This window comes from Lytechinus variegatus, chromosome 5 (assembly GCF_018143015.1).
Source record: "Lytechinus variegatus isolate NC3 chromosome 5, Lvar_3.0, whole genome shotgun sequence".
Classification (NCBI taxonomy): Eukaryota; Metazoa; Echinodermata; class Echinoidea; order Temnopleuroida; family Toxopneustidae; genus Lytechinus; species Lytechinus variegatus.
Window position 1 is genome coordinate 80,290 of NC_054744.1, and position 24,118 is coordinate 104,407.

Consider the following 24,118-nt stretch of genomic DNA (forward strand, 5'->3'; position numbering starts at 1 on the left):
AAAAATTATTTTGCCCAATTTTGGCCGATTTTCCATGTCGCGGGTGGGGCGAGAGGGTCGAAAATTCAAACTCCCTGGATCTTCTTGATTCTCGCTATAATAATCGGTTAGGATGCCAAAACATCCCAGGGAGCGAAGACGGCTGCTCTGGGGGGGTTTCGGGGGCAATTTTGAAAAAAAATTATTTTGCCCAATTTTGGCCGATTTTCCATGTCGCGGGTGGGGCGAGAGGGTCGAAAATTCAAACTCCCTGGATCTTCTTGATTCTCGCTATAATAATCGGTTAGGATGCCAAAACATCCCAGGGAGCGAAGACGGCTGCTCTGGGGGGGTTTCGGGGGCAATTTTGAAAAAAAATTATTTTGCCCAATTTTGGCCGATTTTCCATGTCGCGGGTGGGGCGAGAGGGTCGAAAATTCAAACTCCCTGGATCTTCTTGATTCTCGCTATAATAATCGGTTAGGATGCCAAAACATCCCAGGGAGCGAAGACGGCTGCTCTGGGGGGGTTTCGGGGGCAATTTTGAAAAAAAATTATTTTGCCCAATTTTGGCCGATTTTCCATGTCGCCCCAGAGCAGCCGTCATTTTAAAACTTATCCAAGACGTATGTCGCAAGATGGCAGCATTTTTATATAGCGAAGTGACGGCAAGGTTTTGAAAGATGTATCCGTTGGCACTTCTATATTTCTAGCCCTATTGTTTTGTCTATTTTAACACCAATACGTCATTTTTCATACGCCTGCCCGGGATGCATCACGAGCAATCGAAATATAATGTATCTTGCCGAGTCCTCCTCGATTCCATACCTATGTATAATGGACGAGTCCTTTACGAAAGCTCAAACTCTAAACTTTCTTACAAAGTCAATCTTGATATGTGGCATCTTTTAGATGGGTCAGCAGCCAGCTTTTTCCATAAAGATGCAAGACGAGATTTCTAAAATTTTTTCGGGGAAAGTGAATCAGTGGGTAAAGTGAATCACTGGGGGTAAGTGAATCAGTGGAGGGCGCGGGCCCGGGCGTGTGTTGGTTATGGTTTGCCCAATCAGTAAAAATCGTCCAGGACGTGGACTAATCAGAGCGCAGTATTCTTGTTTTTGAGCTGCTAAATGTACTTGGCCTATGAAAAGCTGGCTGCTGACCCATCTAAAATACATCTTCTTATAAAAAATTATATCATATTAAAGCTTAGATCTTCAGCTTTATCATGATCTAAAAATCACCTGTGCTCAAACAGAAATTAAGTGTGAAAACAACAACTTTTGTTGCATGAAAAAAGTTATTTTGTTTCATGTTTTATATCACAGGTTTTCCCTATATTACAACATTCTTTTAAAGGTCCAAACACATAACCTAAAAGAATGATTCTTCTTCTTTACAAAGATACCAAAAACATTAAATTTGGTCAATATTTAGAGCAGCAATGGCCGAATAAAAAGAGGTGTTTTGTTCGCACCAAGCTCATTAACAATGCAAAAACCCTCTATTCATGAATATCACTTGGATAAAAGAAGCCACTTTTTCAGGGCTTGCCGACTGACTGTGACGCTGTCCTGGCCCTAGTGGAAAAGGGGTAAAAGGGGTTTAAATAAACATGCGTGCGTGTGTATAGATCCAGACCTAGAATCTGGACATTCTAATTACATTCTTTATTATAATATCAATAATAAGCGCGATGAGCGAGTTAAAGATATTTTATTTTCCGATCTAAAAAAAAAAATTAAGCGCAGTTACGAATTGGATATGGATCTCGCTTGATTAATGATGCGAGTGCGAAGCTCAAGTTTATATTTTTATCATTATGATCATTATTTTATCATTACATATATTTTGAGTTGCGACCGGGACATTTTAAGGACATTTTCTGTCGTCACATGACTATCTTCTTAAGCGAGAGATAAACTTGTCGATATTCCATTCTGAAAAAAAAACGGACAATGATTATTAGGAAATCATGAAAATATTGTTACATTACTTATTAATCTAATGAGAGCGCGAAATTGAAATTAAGGTCAGATAACTGGACATTTTGTAACCAGGAATAAGATGCATTGGTTGATATATTTTTAACAAAAATAATGCGGGCGCAAATTTCGAGCCGAAAATTTTGATAAACTCTCATAAAAGAGGAATTTAGAATAATTTGTTACTATTGATATACATAACTCCCCAATCAAAATGCAAGAGAGCAGATTTAGCTGATACTATTCACAATCAAGCCATCCTAAAAAGGGATATTTTTCAAAAAAATTATGGAATATACGAAGAGAATAGTTATTTGACAAATCAAATAATGCTAGCGCGCAGCGCGAGCGGAAAATGTTCATATTTAGACCATAAAATATAGTTATTTTACAGAAAACTAAAAAATGTATTTGTAAATCAAACAAATTGAAAACTTAATGTCCGAGAAATGTTTTGTATATTTACTTCAAAACTTGATATTTTAAGCTCAATATAAGTCTATTGAGCAAGTTATAGATTAGGCAATGCGAGCACAAAGCGTGAGCGAAAATTTAACATAGAGATATGAATCCCCCCCCCCTATTTAATTTACTCGTCTTTCTCCTCTTGTTTTTCCTCTTCATTTTCTCTTCTCTTTTCCCTTCTGGTTCTTTTCCCTCTCCATTTTTTTTCTTTTTTGCTCGTTCCAAATATTGGGGAGGGGGGGCATTTGATATTAAATGCCACCCCTTTCCAAAAAGTGAGGGGACGCGTCGCCCCTGTCCCCCGGGATGTCCACCAATGTATACAATTTGATTTGAAATAAAAGAAAATCCTATATAGTCTTTGTAGTCGAAGAAAACCCAAATACACCCCTAAATTCATTTCAAAAAAATATATGAACGATAATTTTCATGGAGTATTCGCAAGTTGTCCGATTGTCCTAGTCCGTGATTTTACCACTCGTGACGTTGTCCTAAATGTCTCCAGTTCTGTCCTAATACGATCTGCGTGCTGTCCGCACCGAACGCCGACAAATTTATTTAGATAAGCTTGTCCTAGGACAGTCCCAGGAAAGTCCTACGACAATACGCAGACAGTCCTGGTCGTGTCCTAGGACAAGATCATTTGCATAATCTTTTACGGAATTTGGTTGCGGACAGCATGCCGAAATGACAACAGTTGCTTCCGCAACCCTTCCTGGTCTTGTCCGCGCCCTAGTGGAAAACCGCCTTTAACAAACTTGTAATGACACCTAACTCCACAACTGTAAGTCGCTTTTCAACCAAACTTGGATGGTAGATGGACCTGGGGACCTGCATGTTATGCTGCAGTCTGAGGTCACATGGTAAGGTCAAAGGTCATTTTCAGGTCAATGTTAAAGTTTACATGCAAGACTCTTATGACATGTACATGGGTAAGTCGCCTTTCAACCAAACTTGGACGGTAGATGGACCTGGGGACCTGCATGTTATGCTGCAGTCTGAGGTCACATGGTAAGGTCAAAGGTCATTTTTAGGTCAACGTTAAAGTTTACATGCAAGACTCTCTGATGACACCTAACTCTGCAACTATAAGTCGTTCTTCAACCAAACTTGGATGGTAGATGGACTCGGGGGACCTGCGTGTTATGCTGCATTCAGGGGCGCATGGAGGGTCAGGGGTCATTTTTAGGTCAACGTTAATGTTTACATGCAGGACTCTCTTATGACTCCTGACTCCGCAACCGTAGGCCACTTTTCAGCCAGACTTGGATGTTAGATTGGCTTGGGGGACGTGCATGCTATGTTTTGCAGTCAGAGGTCACATGGTAAGGTTAAAGGTCATTTTCAGGTCAACATTAGAGTTTACGTGCAAGGCTCTTATGACAAGTGTTATTCCAACCCAGTCATTTCACAATGAAGTTTCGATATAATTCTCTTGCCCGCCCTCGCAAAGCACGATATTTCTGGTTATTTTCATAAGTGGGCGAGACACAAAATTGCTTTTGCCTTGTTTTCTTTAAACTCTTTCTCCCACTGATCCTTACCCATCAATTTAAAAAGATATAGAAAATAGGTTTTAGTTTGGCTGCCTCCCCTTCACATTCACTGTTTTCTGTTTTTTGTTTTGTTTTGTTGTTGTTTTTGTGTGTTTGGTTGTTGTTTTTTTGTGTGTGTTGATGTTTTTGTGTGCTTAATATATAATTTCTTTATTCAGATTGTTGTACACTTTTTAAGTATAAACGTAGAGACCTATTCTTTTTGTATTTTATTATAAAATACAGAGATAATTTTTTTTCCTTTTTTATCATGGGATAGCTTATTTACATCTTTATTAAGCAAAGTATTATATATATCAATTTTATTATTTGCTCAGAATTTTAAAAATTCTTTATGTTTTTTTTTTTAAGTATACAATACCACATTATTATACAGAAAATACATGTGAAAATAATGGATTTCTTTGCATTATGGGTTGTGATAATCTTTGTTTAAAAAATGATCATCATAATGTATATTTCATTTCTTATATTGCGACATGTATTTCATTTTATTTTGTATATTTTATTTATTACTTTTGTATGCATAAATGTGATGTTATCTGAATAAAGGCTAAAAAGCATAAAAAAAACAACTAGTGATTGAATCACTCCCGGTGATCTCATGTACTTTGTGGGGGGGGGGGGGGTCGTACCCCGTGCCCGTCCGAAGGGATACTACTCGATCGTACAACAGACCAATCACAATGCTCCGTTGGTCGAGCAACAGACCAATCTCCTACGTCTGTTGCTCGATTTCTGGCAGAAGGCTCGAGCAACAGACCAATCACGTTGTCTCGTTGTTCGGCCGTCATATGAATATTTAGGCATTATCGTGATCCAAGTCCCCGGTGACTCGGATCCACGGACAATTTTTCACAACGTAAAACATGTCCTACCTGTTCTACCAACCTCCATCGTAGTTGTGTGTGACTTGTCTCTTTTCAGTCTCCACCAAAGATTGTAGAGCGCCGCGTACGCGAGCTCTACAATCTTTGGTCTATCTTCACTTTATTGGCGTTATGAATCAGATCGAATTGCATCTATATACTTCTTTTCAATCTCTATTGCTTTAGTTAGTAAATTAGTACTTTTCATATAAATAAATCATGATTATATTCATCTTTTTGTGTTTCCCACACTATGAAATTTGCTTTATTTCGTTTACATTTTTACTAAATAAATCGGCCCCTATATCCCTCGAACAGTCTCAATTGCTTTATTTCGTTGATTCCTAATTTACTAAATAAATCATGATTGAATCATCTTTTCAATCTCCATTGCTTTATTTCGTAAATTAGTACTTTTCATATACATAAATCAAGATTATATTCATCTTCTTATGTTTCCCACACTATGAAATTTGCTTTATTTCGTTTACATTTTTACTAAATAAATCGGCCCCGAGTATATATCCCTCTTCTGCAGACATTGCTTTATTTCGTTTATCCCTAATTTACTAAATAAATCAAAATTGCATCTACTTCTTTTCAGTATATATAGGCTTTATTTCGTCGTACTTTTTAATTATGCTATGAATAAATCTCATGATATGTTTGTCAAGATTATGCTTTATTTCGTGTATCACGTTTTTACTAAATAAATCAAAATGCATATCTCTCTCTTAACTGTCTCCATTGCTTTATTTCGTAAGGTACGTAAAAAAAATGTCGGTCTATAATTACTCCTCGTGATTCAGGCCTTCATCCGAATTAAACCACTGTGTTACTTGTTCCCTATTTTCGATGATAAATTATTAAGATCAATAGAATTGAATTAAAACAGTATATTACTCCTCGTGATCCAAGTCCCTCTCCTAAAAATACAAAACGGCAATTAACCCGTTGATATTCATCTACCCCTCATTTCCCTCCTCTTCAAAACCACTCTGCCACTTTTAGACAGTTTCCTAGAGATGATTAATAAATATTTTCGATAATAAGAATCGTTAAAATCAATGAAAATCACATTAAAGACACTATTTAACTGTCTAAAGAAGTTTGAATTAAAACAGTATACTACTCCTCGTGATCCAAGTCCCCTCTCCTAAAAATACAAAACGGCAATTAACCCGTTGATATTCATCTACCCCTCATTTCCCTCCTCTTCAGAACCACTCTGCCACTTTTAGACAGTTTCCTAGAGATGATTAATAAATATTTTCGATAATAAGAATCATTAAAATCAATGAAAATCACATTAAAGACATTATTTAACTGTCTAAAGAAGTTTGAATTAAAACAGTATATACTACTCCTCGTGATCCAAGTCCCCTCTCCTAAAAATACAAAACGGCAATTAACCGTTGATATTCATCTACCCCTCATTTCCCTCCTCTTCAAAACCACTCTGCCACTTTTAGACAGTTTCCTAGAGATGATTAATAAATATTTTCGATAATAAGAATCATTAAAATCAATCACATTAAAGACACTATTTAACTGTCTAAAGAAGTTTGAATTAAAACAGTATATACTACTCCTCGTGATCCAAGTCCCCTCTCCTAAAAATACAAAACGGCAATTAACCCGTTGATATTCATCTACCCCTCATTTCCCTCCTCTTCAAAACCACTCTGCCACTTTTAGACAGATTCCTAGAGATGATTAATAAATATTTTCGATAATAAGAATCATTAAAATCAATCACATTAAAGACACTATTTAACTTTCTAAAGAAGTTTGAATTAAAACAGTATATACTACTCCTCGTGATCCAAGTCCCCTCTCCTAAAAATACAAAACGGCAATTAACCCGTTGATATTCATCTACCCCTCATTTCCCTCCTCTTCAAAACCACTCTGCCACTTTTAGACAGTTTCCTAGAGATGATTAATAAATATTTTCGATAATAAGAATCATTAAAATCAATCACATTAAAGACACTATTTAACTGTCTAAAGAAGTTTGAATTAAAACAGTATATACTACTCCTCGTGATCCAAGTCCCCTCTCCTAAAAATACAAAACGGCAATTAACCCGTTGATATTCATCTACCCCTCATTTCCTCCTCTTCAAAACCACTCTGCCACTTTTAGACAGTTTAATAGACATGATTAATGAATATTTTCGATTATAAAAATCATTAAAATCAATGAAAATCACATTAAAAACACTATTTAACTGTCTAAATACTCCTCGTGATCCAAGTCCCCTTCCCGTGTTAAGTTCGTCCAATTTCCCATAGGAGGGGACTTGGATAACGAGGAGTAGTATTACTCGTGATCCAAGTCCCCTATCCTAAAAATACAAAACGGCAATTAACCCGTTGATATTCATCTACCCCTCATTTCCCTCCTCTTCAAAACCACTCTGCCACTTTTAGACAGTTTAATAGACATGGTTAATGAATATTTTCGATAATACGAATCATTAAAATCAATGAAAATCACATTAAAAACACTATTTAACTGTCTAAATACTCCTCGTGATCGGAGTCCCCTTCCCGTGTTGAGTTCGTCCAATTTCCCATAGGAGGGGACTTGGATAACGACTAATACTACTCCTCGTTATCCAAGTCCCCTCCTATGGGAGATTGGACGAACTTGACACGGGAAGGGGACTCGGATCACGAGGAGTATTTAGACAGTTATATAGTGTTTTTGTGTGATAAATTTTGTCTTATTAATTGTTTTGATCATTGCTTCATCAATAGGAAGAATATACCGCCACAGGAGAGAAAAGAAAAAGACTATTTTTGTCGTTTGAAAAAGTGTCCGAGTCAGTTGTTTTTGTGTCAATGGGAAAACGTGTGGTGGAAGGAAGTCCCCGCTCAGTGAGAAGCTTCGCACAGTTTCGCATCGCGAACAATGAATTTCTTTTGAAAATCTTCCAACCGTGGATTCTATTGAAAGATTGCTGATATTTGAGGTGTCTCAAGTTTGTCCCCAGTGACTTGGATGACGATAAGGCCATATTTATGAAACGTCACTATACGTCACCGACATTTATGAATATTCATTTGTTCGGCGGAAAAATCGAATGCACTGCCTGATCTAGACCAAAAGCTTCGGTCTCTGTTTTGTTGGTTGTTCAGCTGAACTTCGTTGGCTAGGCTTCACTCAAGCTTCGGTCTCTGTTTTGTTGGTTGTTCAGCTGAACTTCGTTGGCTTCACTCAAGCTTCGGTCTCTGTTTTGTTGGTTATTCAGCTGAACTTCGTTGGCTTTATCACCAAATACAGAGACCGAAGTTCTAGCGCGATCTGTACAGGGGACTCAATGGCCATATGTTTATGTACTTAAGATCGGATAAAAAGGGGAAGTGAATTTGTGCGACAGCCGAGGTAAGTCACTGTTTTTGTTCCTTTTAACTTCATTTTTCTCCGTTTTTTGGCAATTGATGCCAAGAGGGAATATAAATTTGCACTCTGGTCACTATAATTTTCGAATTTTTTATTCATTAAAGACAAAAATTGAAAAGCCCCGACGGGGGGATTCTGCATTACAAGTCCCCTAATGGTGGCTGCACGATATTGAGCCGTCTGTGTACGAGGAGAAATAAAAAAAAAATGTTAAAAAACTCCTCGAAACAGACGGCTGCCAGCTGTCTATATGCCTGATCCAGCACTGTTTTCTCGATAAATAAGCCCTTTTGTGGACTTTTGAATATTGTTTACGTAAGAACTTTGAAACTGTGATCATTCATCGTATGTTTGGTGAGTAGAAACGTATAAGTTGCTATATTTGTTGAAAAATGAGATGAAATGAGTGCTCTGCTGAAATGTACCGAAGCTCCACGGAGCCAGCCCGCTACGCTCCCGGTCATATCGTTTGGGTTTCCGTTGGTGTTCAAAGAGTAGATTCAGCTTGATTGCAAGCAATTTAAGAGTGATATCGCTTGTAATATGGCTTCTGGATTAAAAAGAAACATTCATAGTACATCTTGACTCATGGTGATATTTGAATTCATGTGTTACAGCCCCCATACAGCCCCCTTGTTCATGAAAATTTGCAATATTTGCTGAAATTTTTGAAAACGAGATAAAAATGAGGCTACGCAGAAATGCATGTACGGAAGCTCAATGGAGCCAGCCCACTACACTCCCGGTCAAATCGTTTGGGTTTCCGCGGGTGTTCACAATACAGTGACACTCCCCCCCCCCCCTTTCATGTAAATGTGTGTGTACTGTAGTTCAGCCTAATGTAATGAATTTGTAACACTAACATATGACAGAAGGGGGGGGGGGGTTGAGGTGGGCAAATGAAGATTGTAATAGTGCAAACATTCTTTTTTTTTCAAATGCAGAAATGTTGAAGCTACTCTACCATAATGGATCTGGCTGCAGATCAGTGTCACTGCCAGATTTGCCACCAAAAGTGCAGTTCCAAATCAAATTTGAATCGGCACATGAAGACCCATGAAGCTAAGACCTTCAAGTGTGAGCGATGTGGCAAGTTCTTCACGTTGAAGCAGAACCTTGACAATCATGTGAAAAAGCATCAGAGACAAGACCAAGCCCCAACCATTCGCCTTTATAAGCCGGGGGAGGCCCTGCTCAAACCTAGTCTTGCTGCCCAGAGCTATGAAAAATTTGCTAAAGTGGAGAAGATCGTTGTTGACAAGGTCTGGTGCGACCCAGTAAGTGCTGAGGCCCTGGCAAGGAGCAAGGCTGGTGAAGCTTGGAGGGGTGAGGTACATCTCACCTTTGGAAAGTACCTCAACAAAACGTTCAAATGGCTAATTGAAAATGATGTGGGATGGATGAAGTTCATCCTTGTCGAGCATCGCACCAAGAAAGATACAAACCCACTCACGCTGTGGTTGAAGTCAACTCTTTGGGAGTATGCGGACCAGTTTCCACAAGTTATGTGTCACATACACTCTGTTCTCAAGGTGAGTCTGCTGTCTAAATTATATTGCTGAATAAACTCAAAGAGGTTGAATTCGATTTAAAACAATGGTTGCAATTTATTTCCCTCTTACCTTTCTTTTTACAGAAAAAGAAGCATGGCGATTCCACCACAGCCCCTCTTGTCAGGTTCGAGGAGGAGTACATTGAAGATGTTGCACTTTTGTCTCATGCAGGTAACTAATTTTGATTAAAACTATTTTATCTATTTCTTTAATGAAACATACAATTATGTGTTTATGCACTGTTATAATCGAGATAACTAGTCATGAGCATTTCATTCATTTCTTTTAATTGTCTTCAGACGACATCCTCCAAGAATCTGATGTGCAAGTGGTGACCTCCCTCACAACAGCGGAGAGACTGATGAAGCCGGCTACATCAACATCAGCGTCATCAACATCAGCGTCATCATCATCATCATCTTCAGCCTCATATGAGGGGTGGCAGAAGCACTGGGATGAGTGCATGCCAGCTGCAAACCTCCCGTGGGCCAAGAGTGATGGGCCACATGGCCTTTTCATCAAGGCTGGAAGCAGGCTGGTACTGAAAGAAACAATGGAATTTCCACCGCCCCCTCAACATAAGTTTGAATCTGTGATGCCCTCCATGCTTTCGTTCTTTGCAACCAGAATCTTCTTCTGGCGACCGGTCGGAGTGCTCAGGCTCAAGATCCGATGCCCCAACAGAGAGTGTCCCGCCCCTTCGAGTCGAACTATGTCCCCCCTATGCCCCTGCCAACAGCGGAAGATGAGGAGGAGCTTCTTGGTGTGGAGTTTGTGTTTGTGCAATCCACATCCTTCTCTTCCAAGAAGTTCTACATTAACAAAGGTAGGCCACTGTTTTTGTTCTTTTTGATGTTGTTGAAATAACATACAGTCAATAATTTCCATTGCTCCCCCCTCAAGTTGATGACTTGACTGACCTATGTTGTTTCCTTCTTTTCTTTTCTTTTTCATTGGCAGTGGAGGAAGAACAGCAGCTGGATGTGGATGAGGCCAAGGCCGAGGCAGAGCATCCCCAGCAAGAGCCTGAGCCCGAGCCCAAACGGGAGGGAGAGATGCCAGAAGAGAAGGAGGACGATGAGGGCATCGACATCGCCGAGGACCCCATCGATTCGCTGAGTCCCCATCACTTCTCCACCGTTACGACGGAAGTTTCCCATCCTGCGCGTGATGATGTCCTCGCCTCCCATCCCCAACTGCACCTGCCAGGGTATGAGGAAGTGGAACGGCTTGCCCTCCTCCTAATTCAGCTAGCGGATGAAGGGGATAGGCATATCATTCCAAGCGAAGTTCGCCAACAGATCTTGAGTGCCCTCGATGCCCTCCATGACCATGACAAAACTGCCCGGTCCTTCGTAAAAAAATACAAGTCCAGATGGGGCTATACTCTTTTTGGCCGTTGTCATGGTCAGGAGTCTGCGGAGAGCTCAGCGGCACAGAAGGTGAACTTCGCTTGGATGAAGTACGCCCAAGCCTAAAAAATCACAGAGGAATCCCGCCTGTTGTACGTCCTGATCAAGATGCTGAGGAACCGGCCGGCGGTCAGCACGCTGTCTTCCCCAACAAAGATTGCTAACCTTATCAGGGGGCAGTACAAGCGCATCGTCGATCGTGTCCGAGATGACCAGTACCTGGCCGAGAAGCAGGTCCCTCTACCGAACATTAATATAAAGTCCATCACCTCTTTCCTGACAAAGGAAGACAAGCGGGCCAACTACCTCGCCACAGTGATACCTAAGGCTCTACCCAAGACGAAAGTTGTATCTACCCAACCTCTTCCCACTGCTCCCACTCTCCCTGCCATTCTGCCAAAACCTGAGCGAGAGCAGGTCCGTTACCCAACGGTCCCATTGGTCACGAGTGCGACTGTGAGGGCAAGGCGGAAGCTCGACCCTGAGAACGTGTCTAGCGCCTCAACCATTCCCAAAGCCCCTGTGCTGGTCGTTCTTCCCCGCCAACCATCTGCGGCTTCGATCTCCTTCCCGTCCACCAGTTCGTGTTCGTCCGCACCGTTTGTGGTCCCTGCTCCTCCGCCACCTCCTCCACCCAAAGTCTTCGTTCCGAACCCTTCGAAGAAGCCGTGTAGCGCATGCGGCGTCTTCAATTGCGGTGGGCAGAGGAAGCGGTACAGGCCAGCCAAGGACAAGCTTGTTGGCGGTAAACGCAAGGAGTTCATCTTCTGCCCTACAACGCGCAAGTCGTTATCGCCTGGCTTCAAAGATCGCGTCTTCGAAAGCTATGAACATTTCTGCCTAGTCGTCGATGCTTTTTTGGCCACAAAGAAAGATTGATTTTGCTGTTTTTCACATGTTTGTACTTATTGCCTTCTTACAGTAACACGTAGGCTCTTATAATGTGTGCTTGTTTCACATGTTCTTATATTGTGTAATTACTGCCTTTTTGCACAGACATTTAAGCTCTTATAATGCTTGCCTATTTATACAATGTTTACTTATTGCCTTCTTGCAGGGACACGTACTAATTGCCTTCTTGCAGAGACACATAGGCTCTCATAATGTGTGCTTGTTTCACATGTTCTTATATTGTGTAATTACTGCCTTTTTGCACAGACATTTAAGCTCTTATAATGCTTGCCTATTTATACAATGTTTACTTATTGCCTTCTTGCAGGGACACGTACAAATATGCCTTCTTGCAGAGACACATAGGCTCTCATAATGTGTGCTTGTTTCACATGCTCTTATATTGTGTAATTACTGCCTTTTTGCACAGACATTTAAGCTCTTATAATGCTTGCCTATTTATACAATGTTTACTTATTGCCTTCTTGCAGGGACACGTACTAATTGCCTTCTTGCAGAGACACATAGGCTCTCATAATGTGTGCTTGTTTCACATGTTCTTATATTGTGTAATTACTGCCTTTTTGCACAGACATTTAAGCTCTTATAATGCTTGCCTATTTATACAATGTTTACTTATTGCCTTCTTGCAGGGACACGTACAAATATGCCTTCTTGCAGAGACACATAGGCTCTCATAATGTGTGCTTGTTTCACATGTTCTTATATTGTGTAATTACTGCCTTTTTGCACAGACATTTAAGCTCTTATAATGCTTGCCTATTTATACAATGTTTACTTATTGCCTTCTTGCAGGGACACGTACAAATATGCCTTCTTGCAGAGACACATAGGCTCTCATAATGTGTGCTTGTTTCACATGTTCTTATATTGTGTAATTACTGCCTTTTTGCACAGACATTTAAGCTCTTATAATGCTTGCCTATTTATACAATGTTTACATATTGCCTTCTTGCAGGGACACGTACTAATTGCCTTCTTGCAGAGACACATAGGCTCTCATAATGTGTGCTTGTTTCACATGTTCTTATATTGTGTAATTACTGCCTTTTTGCACAGACATTTAAGCTCTTATAATGCTTGCCTATTTATACAATGTTTACTTATTGCCTTCTTGCAGGGACACGTACAAATATGCCTTCTTGCAGAGACACATAGGCTCTCATAATGTGTGCTTGTTTCACATGTTCTTATATTGTGTAATTACTGCCTTTTTGCACAGACATTTAAGCTCTTATAATGCTTGCCTATTTATACAATGTTTACTTATTGCCTTCTTGCAGGGACACGTACTAATTGCCTTCTTGCAGAGACACATAGGCTCTCATAATGTGTGCTTGTTTCACATGTTCGTATATTGTGTAATTACTGCCTTCTTGCAGAGACATTTAAGCTCTTATAATGCTTGCCTATTTATACAATATTTACTTATTGCCTTCTTGCAGGGACACGTACTAATTGCCTTCTTGCAGAGACACATAGGCTCTCATAATGTGTGCTTGTTTCACATGTTCGTATATTGCACAGAGATGTACATCTCTCTGAGATGTAGGCTGTTAATTCTTGCCTATTTATTCAATGTGTACTTACTGCCTTCTTGCAGAGACTTGTAGGTTCTTATAATGTACTGAAGCCCTTTTATTCGGGAACTCAAGTTATTTACTTGCCATTTATAATATGTGCATTTGCTGCATTCTTGCTGAGAAAATGAGTTTTTACAGGGTAATCCATTGGTATGTACTAGATGTCCTTTTGACAGGAATCTCAGGAATTTTTTGTGTGCTCTTACTGCCTTCTTCAAGAGATATATCCTTTTTTATGATGTGTGAAAGATATGTGCCAAAGATATGCGATTTACATCTCTTTATAGGTTGCCATTTTTTTTCAAAAACAGTATTAAGTGGTCTGTCATGGATATAATAATTATTCCTTTTATTATTTTTTATTATAAATGAGGTTTCTTTTAACGTTATTCCATTATTTTGCAGCTGAAACAATATTTTGTTGTTTATTGTAAAAGAGAACTTTATTTACGTATTATATTTTATTTTATTTACAAAATGACTTTATTCTGCACGTCGGAAAGGAAAAAAGAAGAAAAAGAAAAGAAGTGTTTTATTAAAAACACAAAGAATGATTACGTATTTCAAAGCTTTCAGACTTTTTTTCTATCTTTGTGTCTAAATGCTTGTTTTGTTTGTATGTTTGTGTGAGCCTGTATGTTTGTGTGTATGCATGGGTGTGTATGTGTGTGTGTGTCTGATGTGTGTGTAATATGCGTGTTTGTGTGTGTGTCTTATTGTGAATGTCTGCTACGTGTCTGTGTGTGTGTCTGTTGTGTATTTTTGTGTGTGTTTGTATGTATGTATGTATGTTGATTCTATGTGCCTGTGTTTGTGTGTATGTACATTTTGTGTGTATGTTTGTTGTGTGTCTTTTGTGTGTATATTGCGTGTATGTGTGTCTTTTGAGTGTATGTACAGTATGTTTGTGTGTGCTTGTTGTGGACGATTGGCTGTGTGAGTATGTTTGTATGTATGTTGGTATGGGAATGAGTATGCTTGTACTGGCATGCTGGGGGATAATGGATATGGGTCTCCCATCCAAGTACTAACCGAGCCCTATGCTGCTTGACTTCGGTGATCGGACGAGAACCGGTATATTCAGCATGGTATGGTCGTAGGCTCTTGCTTGATGAAAGTTAAGCTATTTAAAGGGTCAGGGATGTTATGACGTCATCGGCTTATAAATCCCTGGAAGTTATTCGTTGATTGATGTCTTCAGTCATTTCATAAGTTAGCGTCATAGACATATGTAATTTTCTTTTAAAGCAAACCAAAGAAACAGAGGAGAGATGAAATATGTACATGGATTTTTTTCTATCATACTATATAAAAACTCTAAAACCATAAGAAATCCAAAAGTCAAAAGAAATGCTTTTGATTCGTTATAATCGAATATTTTGTGTCTTGTCTATCGTACCGATAATACTAGAAACACATAAGTGTAGGTGATGAAGTTAAGATGTTGTCTCCGCTCACTTTATATTTCACTTTTTGAAGCACTGGATGCCGATTTTCGGGCGCATTTTTTTCTGGGCTTCATTTCTGTAACATATCACAGACGCAGGTGAGAAGTGGGACCTCACAGTTCAGATTTTTTTGAGTCAAATGGCCGGCCAAAAAACGTATGCCGCAAGATGGCAGCATTCTCATTTGGCGTCGGGACGGCATGGTGTCGAAAGATGTATTCGTTGGCATTTCTATATGTTATCTAGCCCTGCAGTTTTGCCTCTTTTAACACCATTACGTCATTTTTCTTGATGCGCACCCCTGGGTGACGAAACAACCAACATGCTGACGTAAACCATGATGCGCGCTCCTCGTTCCCTGGAGACCTTGAGCTCGCAAACATTGCCTTTACTGGCGGACATCGAACGAGAAGAAGAACGGATACCAACAAATGGAATTGGATTAGAAGGAGGGGCAGGCTGCCTAGAGCGAATTTTATTGAGTATTGAGTGGACGTCCAAATTAACGATAGAATGAACAAGCGACCAAAGAAACAGACCAAAAAAAGAGGATCAATCAGCTACTTCATTTTCCATCATGCAGACAACAAAAAAGGAACGGGTAAAACAAGAAACCTTTTATTTGTTACGATAGTTTCCTCTCTTTTTCTTTTCTTTTCCCTTTTCCCCTGCTCTATCAAGAAGGAGACGAGAAAAGAATAGAGGCAAAAGTGATACTATTAGGAAAGCATACTTTAAACGAAGAAATGAACAAAGAGGCATTTCATGAAGCAAAGAGGGGGGGGGGGGGAGAAAAAAAAAGCCTACAACACCCGGTATTCCCAGGCGGTCTCCCATCCAAGTACTAACCGAGCCCTATGCTGCTTGACTTCGGTGATCGGACGAGAACCGGTATATTCAGCATGGTATGGTCGTAGGCTCTTGCTTGATGAAAGTTAAGCTATTTAAAGGGTCAGGGATGTTATGACGTCATCGGCTTATAAATCCCTGGAAGTTATTCGTTGATTGATGTCTTCAGTCATTTCATAAGTTAGCGTCATAGACATATGTAATTTTCTTTTAAAGCAAACCAAAGAAACAGAGGAGAGATGAAATATGTACATGGATTTTTTTCTATCATACTATATAAAAACTCTAAAACCATAAGAAATCCAAAAGTCAAAAGAAATGCTTTTGATTCGTTATAATCGAATATTTTGTGTCTTGTCTATCGTACCGATAATACTAGAAACACATAAGTGTAGGTGATGAAGTTAAGATGTTGTCTCCGCTCACTTTATATTTCACTTTTTGAAGCACTGGATGCCGATTTTCGGGCGCATTTTTTTCTGGGCTTCATTTCTGTAACATATCACAGACGCAGGTGAGAAGTGGGACCTCACAGTTCAGATTTTTTTGAGTCAAATGGCCGGCCAAAAAACGTATGCCGCAAGATGGCAGCATTCTCATTTGGCGTCGGGACGGCATGGTGTCGAAAGATGTATTCGTTGGCATTTCTATATGTTATCTAGCCCTGCAGTTTTGCCTCTTTTAACACCATTACGTCATTTTTCTTGATGCGCACCCCTGGGTGACGAAACAACCAACATGCTGACGTAAACCATGATGCGCGCTCCTCGTTCCCTGGAGACCTTGAGCTCGCAAACATTGCCTTTACTGGCGGACATCGAACGAGAAGAAGAACGGATACCAACAAATGGAATTGGATTAGAAGGAGGGGCAGGCTGCCTAGAGCGAATTTTATTGAGTATTGAGTGGACGTCCAAATTAACGATAGAATGAACAAGCGACCAAAGAAACAGACCAAAAAAAGAGGATCAATCACCTACTTCATTTTCCATCATGCAGACAACAAAAAAGGAACGGGTTAAAACAAGAAACCTTTTATTTGTTACGATAGTTTCCTCTCTTTTTCTTTTCTTTTCCCCTGCTCTATCAAGAAGGAGACGAGAAAAGAATAGAGGCAAAAGTGATACTATTAGGAAAGCATACTTTAAACGAAGAAATGAACAAAGAGGCATTTCATGAAGCAAAGAGGGGGGGGGGGGGGGAGAAAAAAAAAGCCTACAACACCCGGTATTCCCAGGCGGTCTCCCATCCAAGTACTAACCGAGCCCTATGCTGCTTGACTTCGGTGATCGGACGAGAACCGGTATATTCAGCATGGTATGGTCGTAGGCTCTTGCTTGATGAAAGTTAAGCTATTTAAAGGGTCAGGGATGTTATGACGTCATCGGCTTATAAATCCCTGGAAGTTATTCGTTGATTGATGTCTTCAGTCATTTCATAAGTTAGCGTCATAGACATATGTAATTTTCTTTTAAAGCAAACCAAAGAAACAGAGGAGAGATGAAATATGTACATGGATTTTTTTCTATCATACTATATAAAAACTCTAAAACCATAAGAAATCCAAAAGTCAAAAGAAATGCTTTTGATTCGTTATAATCGAATATTTTGTGTCTTGTCTATCGTACCGATAATACTAGAAACACATAAGTGTAGGTGATGAAGTTAAGATGTTGTCTCCGCTCACTTTATATTTCACTTTTTGAAGCACTGGATGCCGATTTTCGGGCGCATTTTTTTCTGGGCTTCATTTCTGTAACATATCACAGACGCAGGTGAGAAGTGGGACCTCACAGTTCAGATTTTTTTGAGTCAAATGGCCGGCCAAAAAACGTATGCCGCAAGATGGCAGCATTCTCATTTGGCGTCGGGACGGCATGGTGTCGAAAGATGTATTCGTTGGCATTTCTATATGTTATCTAGCCCTGCAGTTTTGCCTCTTTTAACACCATTACGTCATTTTTCTTGATGCGCACCCCTGGGTGACGAAACAACCAACATGCTGACGTAAACCATGATGCGCGCTCCTCGTTCCCTGGAGACCTTGAGCTCGCAAACATTGCCTTTACTGGCGGACATCGAACGAGAAGAAGAACGGATACCAACAAATGGAATTGGATTAGAAGGAGGGGCAGGCTGCCTAGAGCGAATTTTATTGAGTATTGAGTGGACGTCCAAATTAACGATAGAATGAACAAGCGACCAAAGAAACAGACCAAAAAAAGAGGATCAATCACCTACTTCATTTTCCATCATGCAGACAACAAAAAAGGAACGGGTAAAACAAGAAACCTTTTATTTGTTACGATAGTTTCCTCTCTTTTTCTTTTCTTTTCCCTTTTCCCCTGCTCTATCAAGAAGGAGACGAGAAAAGAATAGAGGCAAAAGTGATACTATTAGGAAAGCATACTTTAAACGAAGAAATGAACAAAGAGGCATTTCATGAAGCAAAGAGGGGGGGGGGGGGGAGAAAAAAAAGCCTACAACACCCGGTATTCCCAGGCGGTCTCCCATCCAAGTACTAACCGAGCCCTATGCTGCTTGACTTCGGTGATCGGACGAGAACCGGTATATTCAGCATGGTATGGTCGTAGGCTCTTGCTTGATGAAAGTTAAGCTATTTAAAGGGTCAGGGATGTTATGACGTCATCGGCTTATAAATCCCTGGAAGTTATTCGTTGATTGATGTCTTCAGTCATTTCATAAGTTAGCGTCATAGACATATGTAATTTTCTTTTAAAGCAAACCAAAGAAACAGAGGAGAGATGAAATATGTACATGGATTTTTTTCTATCATACTATATAAAAACTCTAAAACCATAAGAAATCCAAAAGTCAAAAGAAATGCTTTTGATTCGTTATAATCGAATATTTTGTGTCTTGTCTATCGTACCGATAATACTAGAAACACATAAGTGTAGGTGATGAAGTTAAGATGTTGTCTCCGCTCACTTTATATTTCACTTTTTGAAGCACTGGATGCCGATTTTCGGGCGCATTTTTTTCTGGGCTTCATTTCTGTAACATATCACAGACGCAGGTGAGAAGTGGGACCTCACAGTTCAGATTTTTTTGAGTCAAATGGCCGGCCAAAAAACGTATGCCGCAAGATGGCAGCATTCTCATTTGGCGTCGGGACGGCATGGTGTCGAAAGATGTATTCGTTGGCATTTCTATATGTTATCTAGCCCTGCAGTTTTGCCTCTTTTAACACCATTACGTCATTTTTCTTGATGCGCACCCCTGGGTGACGAAACAACCAACATGCTGACGTAAACCATGATGCGCGCTCCTCGTTCCCTGGAGACCTTGAGCTCGCAAACATTGCCTTTACTGGCGGACATCGAACGAGAAGAAGAACGGATACCAACAAATGGAATTGGATTAGAAGGAGGGGCAGGCTGCCTAGAGCGAATTTTATTGAGTATTGAGTGGACGTCCAAATTAACGATAGAATGAACAAGCGACCAAAGAAACAGACCAAAAAAAAAGGATCAATCAGCTACTTCATTTTCCATCATGCAGACAACAAAAAAGGAACGGGTTAAAACAAGAAACCTTTTATTTGTTACGATAGTTTCCTCTCTTTTTCTTTTCTTTTCCCTTTTCCCCTGCTCTATCAAGAAGGAGACGAGAAAAGAATAGAGGCAAAAGTGATACTATTAGGAAAGCATACTTTAAACGAAGAAATGAACAAAGAGGCATTTCATGAAGCAAAGAGGGGGGGGGGGGGAGAAAAAAAAAGCCTACAACACCCGGTATTCCCAGGCGGTCTCCCATCCAAGTACTAACCGAGCCCTATGCTGCTTGACTTCGGTGATCGGACGAGAACCGGTATATTCAGCATGGTATGGTCGTAGGCTCTTGCTTGATGAAAGTTAAGCTATTTAAAGGGTCAGGGATGTTATGACGTCATCGGCTTATAAATCCCTGGAAGTTATTCGTTGATTGATGTCTTCAGTCATTTCATAAGTTAGCGTCATAGACATATGTAATTTTCTTTTAAAGCAAACCAAAGAAACAGAGGAGAGATGAAATATGTACATGGATTTTTTTCTATCATACTATATAAAAACTCTAAAACCATAAGAAATCCAAAAGTCAAAAGAAATGCTTTTGATTCGTTATAATCGAATATTTTGTGTCTTGTCTATCGTACCGATAATACTAGAAACACATAAGTGTAGGTGATGAAGTTAAGATGTTGTCTCCGCTCACTTTATATTTCACTTTTTGAAGCACTGGATGCCGATTTTCGGGCGCATTTTTTTCTGGGCTTCATTTCTGTAACATATCACAGACGCAGGTGAGAAGTGGGACCTCACAGTTCAGATTTTTTTGAGTCAAATGGCCGGCCAAAAAACGTATGCCGCAAGATGGCAGCATTCTCATTTGGCGTCGGGACGGCATGGTGTCGAAAGATGTATTCGTTGGCATTTCTATATGTTATCTAGCCCTGCAGTTTTGCCTCTTTTAACACCATTACGTCATTTTTCTTGATGCGCACCCCTGGGTGACGAAACAACCAACATGCTGACGTAAACCATGATGCGCGCTCCTCGTTCCCTGGAGACCTTGAGCTCGCAAACATTGCCTTTACTGGCGGACATCGAACGAGAAGAAGAACGGATACCAACAAATGGAATTGGATTAGAAGGAGGGGCAGGCTGCCTAGAGCGAATTTTATTGAGTATTGAGTGGACGTCCAAATTAACGATAGAATGAACAAGCGACCAAAGAAACAGACCAAAAAAAGAGGATCAATCACCTACTTCATTTTCCATCATGCAGACAACAAAAAAGGAACGGGTTAAAACAAGAAACCTTTTATTTGTTACGATAGTTTCCTCTCTTTTTCTTTTCTTTTCCCTTTTCCCCTGCTCTATCAAGAAGGAGACGAGAAAAGAATAGAGGCAAAAGTGATACTATTAGGAAAGCATACTTTAAACGAAGAAATGAACAAAGAGGCATTTCATGAAGCAAAGAGGGGGGGGGGGGGGGAGAAAAAAAAAGCCTACAACACCCGGTATTCCCAGGCGGTCTCCCATCCAAGTACTAACCGAGCCCTATGCTGCTTGACTTCGGTGATCGGACGAGAACCGGTATATTCAGCATGGTATGGTCGTAGGCTCTTGCTTGATGAAAGTTAAGCTATTTAAAGGGTCAGGGATGTTATGACGTCATCGGCTTATAAATCCCTGGAAGTTATTCGTTGATTGATGTCTTCAGTCATTTCATAAGTTAGCGTCATAGACATATGTAATTTTCTTTTAAAGCAAACCAAAGAAACAGAGGAGAGATGAAATATGTACATGGATTTTTTTCTATCATACTATATAAAAACTCTAAAACCATAAGAAATCCAAAAGTCAAAAGAAATGCTTTTGATTCGTTATAATCGAATATTTTGTGTCTTGTCTATCGTACCGATAATACTAGAAACACATAAGTGTAGGTGATGAAGTTAAGATGTTGTCTCCGCTCACTTTATATTTCACTTTTTGAAGCACTGGATGCCGATTTTCGGGCGCATTTTTTTCTGGGCTTCATTTCTGTAACATATCACAGACGCAGGTGAGAAGTGGGACCTCACAGTTCAGATTTTTTTTGAGTCAAATGGCCGGCCAAAAAACGTATGCCGCAAGATGGCAGCATTCTCATTTGGCGTCGGGACGGCATGGTGTCGAAAGATGTATTCGTTGGCATTTCTATATGTTATCTAGCCCTGCAGTTTTGCCTCTTTTAACACCATTACGTCATTTTTCTTGATGCGCACCCCTGGGTGACGAAACAACCAACATGCTGACGTAAACCATGATGCGCGCTCCTCGTTCCCTGGAGACCTTGAGCTCGCAAACATTGCCTTTACTGGCGGACATCGAACGAGAAGAAGAACGGATACCAACAAATGGAATTGGATTAGAAGGAGGGGCAGGCTGCCTAGAGCGAATTTTATTGAGTATTGAGTGGACGTCCAAATTAACGATAGAATGAACAAGCGACCAAAGAAACAGACCAAAAAAAGAGGATCAATCACCTACTTCATTTTCCATCATGCAGACAACAAAAAAGGAACGGGTAAAAACAAGAAACCTTTTATTTGTTACGATAGTTTCCTCTCTTTTTCTTTTCTTTTCCCCTGCTCTATCAAGAAGGAGACGAGAAAAGAATAGAGGCAAAAGTGATACTATTAGGAAAGCATACTTTAAACGAAGAAATGAACAAAGAGGCATTTCATGAAGCAAAGAGGGGGGGGGGGGAGAGAAAAAAAAGCCTACAACACCCGGTATTCCCAGGCGGTCTCCCATCCAAGTACTAACCGAGCCCTATGCTGCTTGACTTCGGTGATCGGACGAGAACCGGTATATTCAGCATGGTATGGTCGTAGGCTCTTGCTTGATGAAAGTTAAGCTATTTAAAGGGTCAGGGATGTTATGACGTCATCGGCTTATAAATCCCTGGAAGTTATTCGTTGATTGATGTCTTCAGTCATTTCATAAGTTAGCGTCATAGACATATGTAATTTTCTTTTAAAGCAAACCAAAGAAACAGAGGAGAGATGAAATATGTACATGGATTTTTTTCTATCATACTATATAAAAACTCTAAAACCATAAGAAATCCAAAAGTCAAAAGAAATGCTTTTGATTCGTTATAATCGAATATTTTGTGTCTTGTCTATCGTACCGATAATACTAGAAACACATAAGTGTAGGTGATGAAGTTAAGATGTTGTCTCCGCTCACTTTATATTTCACTTTTTGAAGCACTGGATGCCGATTTTCGGGCGCATTTTTTTCTGGGCTTCATTTCTGTAACATATCACAGACGCAGGTGAGAAGTGGGACCTCACAGTTCAGATTTTTTTTGAGTCAAATGGCCGGCCAAAAAACGTATGCCGCAAGATGGCAGCATTCTCATTTGGCGTCGGGACGGCATGGTGTCGAAAGATGTATTCGTTGGCATTTCTATATGTTATCTAGCCCTGCAGTTTTGCCTCTTTTAACACCATTACGTCATTTTTCTTGATGCGCACCCCTGGGTGACGAAACAACCAACATGCTGACGTAAACCATGATGCGCGCTCCTCGTTCCCTGGAGACCTTGAGCTCGCAAACATTGCCTTTACTGGCGGACATCGAACGAGAAGAAGAACGGATACCAACAAATGGAATTGGATTAGAAGGAGGGGCAGGCTGCCTAGAGCGAATTTTATTGAGTATTGAGTGGACGTCCAAATTAACGATAGAATGAACAAGCGACCAAAGAAACAGACCAAAAAAAGAGGATCAATCACCTACTTCATTTTCCATCATGCAGACAACAAAAAAGGAACGGGTAAAACAAGAAACCTTTTATTTGTTACGATAGTTTCCTCTCTTTTTCTTTTCTTTTCCCTTTTCCCCTGCTCTATCAAGAAGGAGACGAGAAAAGAATAGAGGCAAAAGTGATACTATTAGGAAAGCATACTTTAAACGAAGAAATGAACAAAGAGGCATTTCATGAAGCAAAGAGGGGGGGGGGGGGAGAAAAAAAAAGCCTACAACACCCGGTATTCCCAGGCGGTCTCCCATCCAAGTACTAACCGAGCCCTATGCTGCTTGACTTCGGTGATCGGACGAGAACCGGTATATTCAGCATGGTATGGTCGTAGGCTCTTGCTTGATGAAAGTTAAGCTATTTAAAGGGTCAGGGATGTTATGACGTCATCGGCTTATAAATCCCTGGAAGTTATTCGTTGATTGATGTCTTCAGTCATTTCATAAGTTAGCGTCATAGACATATGTAATTTTCTTTTAAAGCAAACCAAAGAAACAGAGGAGAGATGAAATATGTACATGGATTTTTTTCTATCATACTATATAAAAACTCTAAAACCATAAGAAATCCAAAAGTCAAAAGAAATGCTTTTGATTCGTTATAATCGAATATTTTGTGTCTTGTCTATCGTACCGATAATACTAGAAACACATAAGTGTAGGTGATGAAGTTAAGATGTTGTCTCCGCTCACTTTATATTTCACTTTTTGAAGCACTGGATGCCGATTTTCGGGCGCATTTTTTTCTGGGCTTCATTTCTGTAACATATCACAGA

General features: G+C 40.0%; 1 protein-coding gene, 7 non-coding genes and 1 pseudogene across 8 annotated transcripts; 2 read left to right on the plus strand and 7 right to left on the minus strand.

The window, feature by feature from the left end:
• The first annotated feature begins 8,471 nt into the window (after positions 1 to 8,471).
• On the plus strand, positions 8,472 to 10,947 carry LOC121415012. Its single transcript, XM_041608046.1, has 5 exons — positions 8,472 to 8,620; positions 9,211 to 9,798; positions 9,903 to 9,990; positions 10,119 to 10,645; positions 10,780 to 10,947. Exons 2-5 carry the CDS (start codon positions 9,235 to 9,237, stop codon positions 10,936 to 10,938), a joined length of 1,338 nt encoding a protein of 445 aa, XP_041463980.1. The 5' UTR covers positions 8,472 to 8,620; positions 9,211 to 9,234; the 3' UTR covers positions 10,939 to 10,947.
• Positions 10,944 to 12,110, plus strand: LOC121416355 (annotated as a pseudogene).
• A 3,864-nt stretch (positions 12,111 to 15,974) lies between these two features.
• Positions 15,975 to 16,093, minus strand: LOC121416356. Its single transcript, XR_005970128.1, has one exon. It is a non-coding gene; the product is annotated as a 5S ribosomal RNA (ribosomal RNA).
• A 1,142-nt stretch (positions 16,094 to 17,235) lies between these two features.
• Positions 17,236 to 17,354, minus strand: LOC121416367. The gene has a single exon (XR_005970139.1). It is a non-coding gene; the product is annotated as a 5S ribosomal RNA (ribosomal RNA).
• Positions 17,355 to 18,500: 1,146 nt separating this feature from the next.
• On the minus strand, positions 18,501 to 18,619 carry LOC121416379. The gene has a single exon (XR_005970150.1). It is a non-coding gene; the product is annotated as a 5S ribosomal RNA (ribosomal RNA).
• Positions 18,620 to 19,766: 1,147 nt separating this feature from the next.
• Positions 19,767 to 19,885, minus strand: LOC121416391. The gene has a single exon (XR_005970161.1). It is a non-coding gene; the product is annotated as a 5S ribosomal RNA (ribosomal RNA).
• Positions 19,886 to 21,034: 1,149 nt separating this feature from the next.
• On the minus strand, positions 21,035 to 21,153 carry LOC121416399. The gene has a single exon (XR_005970168.1). It is a non-coding gene; the product is annotated as a 5S ribosomal RNA (ribosomal RNA).
• Positions 21,154 to 22,294: 1,141 nt separating this feature from the next.
• Positions 22,295 to 22,413, minus strand: LOC121416357. The gene has a single exon (XR_005970129.1). It is a non-coding gene; the product is annotated as a 5S ribosomal RNA (ribosomal RNA).
• Positions 22,414 to 23,560: 1,147 nt separating this feature from the next.
• On the minus strand, positions 23,561 to 23,679 carry LOC121416358. The gene has a single exon (XR_005970130.1). It is a non-coding gene; the product is annotated as a 5S ribosomal RNA (ribosomal RNA).
• Between the last annotated feature and the right edge of the window lie 439 nt (positions 23,680 to 24,118).